Source organism: Ostrea edulis, chromosome 1, assembly GCF_947568905.1.
Source record: "Ostrea edulis chromosome 1, xbOstEdul1.1, whole genome shotgun sequence".
Classification (NCBI taxonomy): domain Eukaryota; kingdom Metazoa; phylum Mollusca; class Bivalvia; order Ostreida; family Ostreidae; genus Ostrea; species Ostrea edulis.
In genome coordinates, this window is record NC_079164.1 from 65,107,852 (window position 1) to 65,120,334 (window position 12,483).

Here is a 12,483-nt window from a genome sequence, read left to right on the forward strand (position 1 = left end):
GACCCCCCCTACCCCCCCCCCCCCCCAAAAAAAACCCGACAACGTTAGGTCGCTAATTTGTGGGGTGTTATTGTTAATTTTGCCGGAATTTTGTCGTCCTTTTCTTCAATTGACCCGTCATCTTTTAGTTATTTCAGAAAACAAACACCAGGATCATCGTCGTCGCTCTGTAATATTTGCATTCTGGCATCTTTTCACCCTGACTTTAAGCACGGTAAGATGACAAAGACACAAACGAGCCACCATATTTTCTTACATCTTTCAATACCCAACATGTATATGTCTGCAGAATGACATTACACGATATAAGGTAAATATCGTTTAATAAATCATCATCTAATTTTGTGAGTTTATCATGATTTTCAGGCGTAACTAGGTACGCCATGATATTGTTTTTTTAATTATTTTATCTTTAACAGTTAATACGCACTGGAATGAATAATTCTGATAAAAAATATTTGAACAGTATAGACGTAACAGGGGATCTCTGCGGGGCCTCATGTAAGTCTGTTGACATTTGATGAACTTTGATATTAAACTTTTAATTTTATTTTACTAATTGATCACGCTACTTGATTTTTACCTTGTTGTTAGATCACATTTACGACATATATTTATTTGATAATTTAAAAAGAAAATTAATATTACCTCAATACATTTACCACATTCATATACAGTATAATTACAGTGTCAATTCAATACCCGTACATACATTTCGAGGCTTTACATTATTCAGCAGAATTCTTAATGCGTTTCAAAAGGTTCAATAGTTTAGATTTTTTTCCTTTCAAAGTTAGAAATTTGATTCCAATAATAATTTTATGAAAAAGGAAATCAACTGGATGTTATATACAAAATATAAACATTTCTGCGGGCATCTTGCTTTGAAACTTGAAACTAACGTTAAAACGATATTTGACAAACTGTAACCTGTGCTTTTCTTTCCATGTATTTTCCCAACAATCAGTTTATGTTCCAAACAATGTAATCGTTGAAAATAGATATTTTGAACCAGTAACGATTCATCCACATGTAATGTTGTCATCTACTGAAATTAAAATGCGCTAATAGATTTGTGTTCGTTTACAAGTAAAAATATTCTGATTACAACATATTTTCACATCGACATTTCATGTTCATGGAATATTATAATGATAATGTGGTCGCTGAATATTGTGATAATTTATCTGAAATGTGAAATCAATATTTTTTTAAAACTTGAATTCTTGTGTAACAAAGTCATGATAACATTTACAACCAGTTTCGAGCAAAAACTCCAAATGTAATACTTGTTTTAGATTTCAAAAACACCAGGCGCATTGGATTTATTATTATACCACTGGGTATCTTTGAGATATATATCAATAGTAACAAGATATTGCATGTCCCTTAAAGCGCTTTACTTTAATGGAAAGGTACAGAAATGTTAGGCGGATGTCGATACCCATGTATAGTGAATTTCTTTGTTATCTCTCTCTATTCTTCAATCTGTCTGTCTGTAATTGATACTGTATCATATTGATTAAGCCTTATCTTTAAACCTGCTAACCTGGGAAGTGAATTATTAACATGGTCTAGACGTTTGATAACGCCCAAGTTTTGTTCAAAATATTTCGTTTCCTGATAAGCAAACTAGATTCTTGCCTCACCATAGTGATGTTTACCTTGTCACCTGTCAGTATCCAGAGATAACCCAATACCCAATTATCTATACATTACAAATTGATTAATCACTCAGTGTAAGAAGGCGCACCTGTAACACGTGTGGGGGTTTTCCAGTAATTCGCAGTATGGAATTGATCTGAAGGTCTTACAAACATTTAGCAACGAAACCGAAGCATCCCCTTGGTAATCTATAAATATTGTGCAATACATTAAAAATTTAGTCAGTAGATATTTTTGTTCCATTTTTTCATGTAAGGTGATCGGCAGGAATACCAAGCACAATGATATGACCAATAGTATGACCAATTTTCAACATAATTGTGGTGTAGCATCTCTTTGGGTAAGGGGTGGGGAAAAGTGAATTCCATTTATTGGGTTTAACCATCTTAACATTTATCACATTGCAATTCTTAATCATTTTTACTTTACTGTTGGGTAATCAAACAAAGTTCACCCTGGTCAATTTAACATGACAACTGGGTGTATAGTTAGTCATGAAGGATTCAGCACTACGACTGTGTAATTCATGGTCCCTGGGTTAGAGGATCAGCCTCTAATATGGGGTTATATGGGTCACATAGTTAAAATAAATGTTAAAAAGATTCTATACCCCTAAGTCTTTAGAAAACAAATGGTTACAACGAAGGTTTGTTTAAAACAAATAATACCCAAATACAATTAGACATGTTAAGTTTAAAACATATAACACCCAAATACAATTAGACATGCTAAGTTTAATACAGATACCACCCAAATACAATTAAACATGCTAAGTTTAAGAGCTTGTCTACGAGAAAACCATGCAAAATGTGATGGAAGCAAGGTTGTCGGACCAACAACATATTTTGAGTGTAATAAAGTACATCAATATCAAATACTTTGGCATATTTTTTCGGGGGTGTAGTCATTGGATAGGGATTTGCAGCCATGTTACTAAAAATAGCACTTTTGTTCTGACAAAAGGGTAAAATTATGTATATTTTACCTTTCTATTTAAAAATTCTAACAGGTTATTGAAAATGGATTTTTAAAAATTGACACAGTTTATAAAAGAACTGGATATGCATATTCATATTGTTTAGTGGGAATCTAAATTTTTACTTCCGTTTAAGTGCACAAAGGTCACAAATTTGGCACGATTCCAGATTTTGATAAATTGCAGAAAATGATAACTTTTTGAATCAACTAGTAGTCAAAAAGTAACGCTTTGATTTATTCAAAATTACTTTCATCTTATAGAGAAGAAATATATTTACGATATATCAAAAATCTGTCTTTGGACTCTCGATTATAGTAAATATATTAACACTTCAAGTTGGGCATTTTTTCCTGCTTGTAGAGCTTTTATTCTGGTAGCCACCTAAACCTGTTTGCCATGCATGGTCCTTGTTATCTTATTAAGTCTTATATAATTTAATTATTTCACATCAGATGACCAGAAGTATGTATCAACCATTTTTTGTTGCTATGGGTCCTGGTTGCCATGATGACAAATTGCAAAATTTGAAAAAATAACGTTTCTAAAAAAATAATATGCATCGTATGAATAGTTGTAATTTAACAAAATTGATATTTGTGTACTTTTAAAATGCAATTTCATGCCAATTTATATGCTATATATAATAAATTCTTTATTTAGACAGGATAGCACGATTAGTACAAATGACTAGTTTACATTGTGGTCCTACAGAGACTTAAATATACCACAAGCAATTGGATCATATTTCTTCATAGATTTGCTTTTCCCATGGATACAATAAGGATAAATCTATTTTTAAAAATCTGACTGGTTATTGAAAACATACTGAAATAATCAAACTCAATCGCAAATACTAAGCCAGACAGCAATGTAACTTTTGAAAAGTTGTATGAGAGTCACAATATTGATATTCTAAAACAAATAAAATTGTTGCCATAGTAACATTTAGACCAATTCAAAGACTGACGTGCTTTAAGTTCAAAGGTAAAATTTGTGTGAAGACAGAACTTAATAAATATCCACAGTATAATACCCCAAATCTTTATCTTTTCCTCGGGACAGTTAACACGTCATGTGAAGTTGTCAGGTACAATATATTAGATAAAAAGTACTTTGTGGTTAGGAATTTTTAGATGTCATCAAACTTTAACAAATGAAGTACCCAGAAAAAAATTGAGCAGCAACCCTTAAACAATAAAAATAACATTCTTAATATGTACATAAAAAGAAGAGTTGTCAGATGACTGTACCTAACCGTTTGTTCAAAAGGTTAAAAGTTTTTGAAAAATAGGTCAAAGTCCAAGGTCGACGTTGACAGTTCTGGTAACAAAAGAATTAATGACATCTATGTTTGAAACATCAAAGATCTATCACTCTTGGTTCAAAAGATATAACCAAGATAAAGTTTTTGAACAGTACGTCAAAGTTCAAGGCAGAGGTCGTTAGGTCAAACCAAAACAAAGGTCTCTTCATGAGGCATCTATATATGTAAAATATCAAAGCCTCATCCCTATTGGTTCAAAAGACATAGCCCAGGTTGAAGTTTTAAAAAAAAATAGGTCTAGGTCACAAGGTCGAAAGTCTTGGTACCACATCAAAGGTCTCTTCATGGGGAATCAATAAGGGATCTATCAAAACCCTACCCCCTTGGTTTAGAAGATATAACCCAGGTTAAAATGTTTCCTTAAAGTGGCGCCGACGCCAACACTGGGGTCATTACAATACATGTAGCTCTCCGGATAGTCGTCCCGGTGAGCTAAAAGGAATGTGTATGTTCTTTTCTTGTCTTTCTTTTGTTTTTTATTCTTACATGTAGCGTATTATTCTACATTCTAAATCCATGCGAAAGGGTTCGAAGCAGCCATTATAAACATTATATTGAGAGGAGAGGGGTGGTAATGGTAAAATGCTCTTAGATAGTGAATGATCTTGTTAAAATCATAAAATAATCAATAATGTTGAATATATCTAAACACAGAAATATTCTTTGCATTCGCACTCCACTCCAAACACCATTACACGTACAAATGAAATATAGCTTAAATACCAACTGACAGTAATCACATAAATTGCACCGAAGATGAAAGTCAGATAATAATAACGTCCGAATTCGCACAATAGTAAAGAAGTTCGCTTGTAATAATTGGAAATATAATTTGTAATGAAATGTATTGTTTATACCTGACCCGACCGGGTATAGTCTGTCCTGTCTAAACACATACAGTGTAGGTGGAGAGGCCCCGTAGTTGGCACTCATCACCAGGGCGGAGGGTGTGGGTGGGTGGCAATTTTTTTATAGAACCTCCCAACCTCCCTAAATATTACTTTTATCACAACCCAAAGCTCAAAATCCTTGATAATGATAATAAGGTGGGGGAGGGTTCCAAGGATTTAATTAATCAGTTCAAGCTTCCATTTCAATTGTTTATTGATTGCCATAAAAAAAGTAGAGGGGGGGGGGCTGATTTAGCTAAAGAGACCTGATCGAAATAATCTTCGGTTTCCCTGTCAGTTAAATGATTTTTCCAAATTTTTCCCGATCAATTTCTCATGATGAACAAAGTATAGTGACGATCCAAACTCTAACTACATCAATGACTTTAAGAAGCTAAATTAGCATATACATATACGTAATACCATCAGTTTACAATATCTATATATTTGTTGTTGGTAAAATAGAGAAAGGTGTAAATTTTCGTATGTTGAATCGTAACCTATGATTAAGCATCAAGTATGTCATATTGTTACATTGAGCACTGAAGAAGAAAGATACCGAGCAAACTGTTACAGTATACATTCTTTGAGTTCACTTTATGCATTTTTATTTCACACTTTTCTTATTTTGTCCTGTCCTCATTACTTAGTGCATACATGTAAACTAATAACAAATTTTTGTCATCAATCATGATGGTAAATACATTTTGCAAATTCGGGGGGGGGGGGGGGGCTGCACTAGATCCTCACATGCTCCATCTGGACTGACTATAGATGCATATTTTCTTGATTTCCTCCATATAACATCTAAGCATTCTCGGTTAATGCATGAATTATCAAGGAAAGAACGCTTTCAATTCTTCAATGACAAAATACCTGACCACTGGTACTAGTTTGCAGTATAACAGGACGAAGTACCGGATAATAATAATAATAATGATTGGTTTTATATAGCACCTTTTCCAGCGTATGCTGCTCAAAGCGCTTTACAATACGGATACTTTTTAAACCCTGCCAATATTTAGAAATTTCTGGATTACATTCACAGATACTGTTATGTCTTTCACTGATATCACATAAACATGATGTACAAATTCTCAAATCCCATTTCAAGTCGAAATCATAACATTCCATAATATTGCTATCATTTTGTACCTTCTACGTATGAAGAGTGCATCAAAGGGGAGGTAATTCCAGCAACAGGTCTATTTCATTAAAAGACCCCATTTTTCATATAAAATAGTAGATTACTGGGATTTATTTATTAGATAATGTTAAATCCATCAATAAAATTAAATTTCCAAACAATGTATGCATCTAATATCATAAATTTTAAATCTTTAATCTTTTAAAAGATAATTTTAAATGCTTAAAAATATTCATTTTTGTCAGTTTTTAAATTTTAATTGCAAATGAACGGCCAAAAGTCCAAAGTACAATTTTTTAATATTTTACAGACAAGGATTTATATCAAAGTATTATACACTTTTAAAGAAATTTAAGCGTTACTTTTGCAGCAACACCTATTTCAAAATTGACCATATAACACAAAATGAAAAAAGTTTGGCACAATGCCAAATTACAGGCTCCATGTAATCTCTATATGGACACTTATGATGTCAAACATGATTTCTCCATAAGTGGTTTACATGGAAATATCATTAAAAAAATCCATTCTTTTCATAAGCCTTCAGAATTGATTTGCATTTTTGAAAAAATAAAACCCTAATAATTAAGGATTTCTCTTGTGTTCAAAGACTAGTCCACGTGTAAATACAGAATGCGCTGTTACTAAAAATAGAAACGACCTATCAATAAATTGACCTCAAATTATAATTATTACAACCATATACTCCAATGATATAAATGATTAGAAATGATATTGATGACCACCATTTCCTTCATTTTTATATATTTGCATAATTTTCTCGTAGACAAGCTCTTAAAACATATAACACCCAAATACAATTAGACATGTTAACTTTAAAACAGATAACACCCAAATACAATTAGACGTGTTAAGTTTAAAACATATAACACTCAAATACAATTAGACATGTTAAGTTTAAAACATATAACACCCAAATACAATTAGACATGTTAAGTTTAAAACAGATAATACCCAAATACAATTAGACATGTTAAGTTTAAAACAGATAACACCCAAATACAATTAGACATGTTAAGTTTAAAAGATATACATTTTTTGTAACACCCAAATACAATTAGACATGTTAAGTTTAAAAGTTGATAAGAGGAAAACCAGAAAGCAATATAGTTTAAAACTCTTCTTTATATTTCTAGGACCACTGAAGTGAGAAAACAAGAAAACTTATGTATAAGCTTCTACACGTTTTGTGTGTGTGTAATATGTGCTTTGTTGTGCAAATCGGTATGAAGATGTGATTTTATCGGTTTAGATCATTCATATCACGACAATATTCGTGATGTAAGGGTAACTGAATCATTCTAACCCTTCCTTAAAAAATCCAAACTAACCTTAAAATCAGATTCCCATTCAATATTTACGTATGCGTAGACAAGCAGCATTGGGTTTGTTAGCTTACCTGAGATCACATGAGTTATTCTGATAAAAATTTGTCCGCCCGTCCGCTTGCCTGTCTGTAGATTTATGTACTTCTTTAACTTTCCACATTTTATGATTTCTTCTTCTGAACCACTGGGATAATTTCTATAAAACTTGCTATAAAGTATCCTTAATGAAGGGAAATTAAAATTATTCAAAGGAGTGAATATGTCCGATTCCAATGGGGAATAATTAAAGAATAGTGAACATAGGATTAAAAGTTTAAGAATCTTCTTCTCAACAACCAATATTACCAGAAGCAAAACATTGCAAAAAGAAAATCTTTCCAATTTCAGCATGCAAACATCGTCATGTAGTGTATATAAGATTTTCCACCATATGTATGTCGGTCTTACTCTGTCTTTGCTTGACTAAATTTGTTTTGAAAAAACATTGTCATATGTACTTCTTCTCCAGAACCACCCCCACCCTCACCCCCCCCCCCCCCAAATCAAACCAAAACAACAACAAAACAGAATTACCATCACCCCCAGTTCCGTTCCAAAAATTTTCACGTCTTCATATGAGTGAAAAATTCTCGAGCGTTAAACAATACACAACCAACCAACCCCGAAAATTGACACGAACCATTCTTTAATAAAAATGATGCAAATTTCGATTGAATAAAAGGGAAAATATCCGGGGAAAGGTGACTTGTAAGGCGGTATTTTTGAAAATCTCAGGAACTTTTAATAATGAAAACACCAAACTTGCATGAAATTTTTACATATAGTGCAACTTCATTGTTTTAATTGTTGGCCACCTTGTCAGGTCGGCTTGGGGTTACACTTGGGATTCAAAGTTTTACTTAAGAATATGAGGATGATATTGAAAAAAAACCCACAAAACCACCTCACATAGTGTATATTCAATTTCGTTTAAATGGTTGCTACCAGGGTCAACATGGGAACACAATGTTAACGTATAAAGTAGTAATATATAGGGATAAATTATGCTATATTGAATTCAAAGTATCCTCATGTAGTATATATCCCAATTTGTTCAAATGAAAAGACTTGGGATCAGAACAGGCCTACTATAGGGGTTTAAAGAGCAAGAATATTAATATTTTTTTTACAGTATGGCAAATTAATTAAAAGCATATTGTATTTGGAATAGATGACGATTTGTAGTCACCTCATGGGTCTATAGCAGTTACACAATGCTCACAAAAACCATGAACGTAAAAAATGCATAAAATAATCCTCAGAATTGAAAGCTTCCAGGAGGAATAAAATGATTATAGTCTGTTTAAATAATACAGGTATTTAAATTATCGAGTCTTATACTTCTGTATGAGCACACTGACTCAAGTGAGTGTTTCAACCAATATATTTCTTGTTTCTCATTTCTACAGAACGATGAATGCCACAAAGACCAAGATCACGAAATTGACAGTAACGTTTATTACGGGTATTGCAATCATATATTTAGCAAGTACATGGATAAAACGTGAAGGTGGTAGTTCTGTGAATTCTGGAAATAAAGATTCTGAAGAAAGCCATAACAAGTTCGGTAGTATTATTGAAAGGAGGTATATTGATCAAGGAAGTGGAGTAGTGACAACTCAGAAAAAGAAAGTAATGACAAAATGCGGAGACACCGAGGATGATTTTATGATGTCAAGTTTGGATTTGGTGAAGCCATTGTTATCAAGTGTACAAGAAAACCACAACGCAGCAAGAAATAGAACAGTTCTATGTCGTAATGCGGTCAAACCTCTATCTGAAAATGATCTCACACAAGACGAAGATAATAGAAAGGAAAAGTGCATAAAGAGTTTTAAATCCGACTATTCAAAATCAAACGAACAATTCTGGAAAGGTGATATTCAATATGTACGTCACAAACATCATAAATATTTGAATACTGAGAGTGTTGTTTTGGATATAGGAGGAAACAAGGGTAAAGATGCCGAGGCTTTACTTAAATCGTACAATCCTGGAAGCTACATCATATTAGAGCCAATCAAGACATTATTCAATGCATTGGTAAACATGTTTGAAAAAAACAAAAATGTTATTCTATATGACTTTGGCCTAGGACGGAAAACTGACAAGTTTTTTGTCAACGTTGTAGGATATGGTGGAGATGCCACTTCCATTTTCATTGAAAATAACCAAAAAGAGTCTTGTTTACTTCGAGTATTCAATACAACTGAATTTATGATTCGTCTGGGAGTTCCATGTGTCGAGGTTGATCTGATAACAATCAATTGTGAGGGGTGTGAATTTGATATTTTGGAAACTCTACTATCCACTAATATTATCAACATGTTTAGACATATACAATTTGCAACGCACCCTACTTTAAAACATCTAAATCAACCTGTTGCAAGATATTGTCAAATTCAGGAAAAACTATCGAGAACTCATGTTATATCTTACCAGTACAAGTTCTGCTGGGAGACATGGAAAAGAAAGGATCTCACATAAAAGACTCCTAATAACCGGTTATCCTGAGTTTTAAAATTTATCTATATGTACATACTGTCCTTTAAATTACTCCAATATGTGCATAATTTGATCTCATACAAAGATCGAACTTTACTTTTTATCAGGGATACCGATTTTTCTAAATGTTATATATAACCATATAATGTTTGGAACCTATTCTACATATACATCTTCTAGGGAATGTAAAGAGATGCGGGAAATGAATTTAATTTAGGGACAAAACTGCTGTAATGTAAAATGGGTTTACTATGTTCAATGTAAAAATCCATCTGTAGTTGTTTATAAAGAAGTTTTGACGAGTAGGAGTGACTTAGTCTGATCTGCATTAGGTTTAGTGCTGCGTGATTTCATCAATTCTATATCCATTTCCATTTCATTTAATATTTGGCTCATCTGAACTGAAAAGCTCAAAGGTGGTTTTCTGATCGTTCTCGCGTCGTCAGTCTGTCAGCTCTCAGATGTTGGAATATTTTTGTTAGCAGCTGACGGTTTCGTATTACTATATTCTATAGACTGTTGATTGTCTGATACATTACCGAGAAGGGTGGGTCAAACTAATACGAGAGTGACAGTTCTTGCTGAACGGGAAACCATTGAAAAGGATACATGTATACAAAAATGTTCAGTATCATAATACCTATAAAGAATACTGAACTGAGAATAAGGCAAACACGGACGCCTAGAAACACCGGAAGTAGGATCAAGAGCCTTTTGGGAGTAAGCATTCCCTGTTGACCGCTCATATCCACCGTGGATCTTAAATCTTGATAAGTATAAATGGAGTGATAATGAAATATGTATTCAAAGTCAATGCGTCTGACAATATTAGAATGAAATACGCCAGACACCATTCGACCTAATGACAAGTTGTATTTGCAAATAAAATCATTATAACGACCACATAAATAGCGAAATACTGACTTTTAAATTCGACGGTTGAGTCCCTAAACATAAACTAAAAATGACATGGTGTTTATATCTCTCAACTGATTCGATACACAAGAGCTTGTTCTGCGTATGATTAGTTTTTAATTCGAGGCAGGTTACTGACATTAATAGGGCTCACGGAGGGTGTGACCGGTCAACAGGGGATGCTTACTCCTCCTAGGCACCTGACCCCATCCCACCTCTGGTGTGTCCAGGGGTCCGTTTTTGCACCACTATCTATTTTGTATTGCTTATAGGAGTTATGAGATTGATCACTGTTCGTTATCTTCACCTTGTATTACAAGGGTTTCAACAGTTCCGTTTAAAGTTATCATTCGCAAATTCTATGGGCCTTATCACGATCTAGATTGCCAATACAATCTATTTTTGGGTCAAATGCTGTCTGACGTGTTGTTAGACCGTTCTTGGCACACTGATTTTGACCACGGATTACTCTGTTTTCCTGATCAAGATGTAGGACTCGCGGCAGATGTGACCTACGACATGGGATGCTTACTCCTCCTAGGCACCTGATCCCACCTCTAATATATTCTGGGGTCCGTGTTTGCCCAACTCTTTATTTTGTATTCCTTAAGGGAGTTATGGAATTGATCACTGTTCGTTCTCTGCACCTTTCATTGTTTTCATTTCTATGTCAAAATTCATCAATATTATCATTTGAGAGTCTTTGAAAACCTCTCCTTTCTTAATTTTTTTCTCTCTTGTATGGTATGTAAAGATAAACTCTAAAGAATAAATATTGACAGATGTTTATTCCGTAATTTTATTCCGGAGAATTTGTAGTTGCAACGAGGCTTTGTTTTTACTGTTATAAACTTCTATTTCCTTTTGAATATTTTCGGGTAGAAGCGAAGGTTTGAAATTCTGGACAAATAATTTTCCCTCCCTCCTACTTCTACTTATTTGAAAAATTTGCTTCGCCGCTAAGATTTATCATTTCAGAGATTGTGGATGCTTAACATAGCAGGGAATGACATTTAACATGGCCCTCATAGTGTGTTTAATTTGGAGTAGATGTAACGCTGAATCAATTGATCAACTCGCACGTGAAGGAGTCTAAAATGTTTTGGTGAACTTTGTTGGTCTGCTGTACTTCTTGTGTTTCCCCTGGAGGAATGTGCGTCCAGTTCCTGTTTACTGGTATTTTGTAATGACCAGTTGACAAGGAAAGTGAATTTTAATTTCAAGTCTGATTTTGGGTTGCCGCTAACCGGGATCAAAGTTACCAACATTTTTGTAATTGATATATTTTTAAATGCATATCCATATGATTGATTTATTTACAAGTGTTGTGGTTGAATTTTGATATTGCAATGAGTTAATACAGTTACTGCATTTTAAGGGGAATTGGACTTGTACGCAAATTGAATCATTGCCGTAGATCGGAATGTTTAAATTTGCTTGAATTTCTAATTTTATGGATTTTTCAATTCAGTAAGGTAATGATGTGTTTTGGCCTATACCTATTTTGGTTTCAATGCACATGTCATTTCCATTGTAAATTAGTTATAATATTGAGTCTACAACAGTTATACACATTGCTTAATTGCCAAGACCAAGAATCGCCACAAGGGGGTTGGGGGTAAGCACATCATTTATCTGTATACATAAGGCAAATAAAATGTGAAACTTGT

The 12,483-nt window shown here is 33.5% G+C and overlaps 1 protein-coding gene across 2 annotated transcripts; it reads left to right on the plus strand.

Annotated features, from left to right (window-relative positions):
• The first annotated feature begins 257 nt into the window (after positions 1-257).
• On the plus strand, positions 258-12,483 carry LOC125647514 (uncharacterized). 2 transcript variants are annotated; one of them, XM_048874208.2, is made up of 2 exons: positions 258-310; positions 8,803-12,483. In XM_048874208.2, exons 1-2 carry the CDS (start codon positions 291-293, stop codon positions 9,878-9,880), a joined length of 1,098 nt encoding a protein of 365 aa, XP_048730165.2. In that variant the 5' UTR covers positions 258-290; the 3' UTR covers positions 9,881-12,483. The 2 variants fall into 2 exon arrangements, with proteins under 2 accessions (XP_048730165.2, XP_048730175.2); XM_048874218.2 differs by lacking the exon at positions 258-310 and adding an exon at positions 437-501.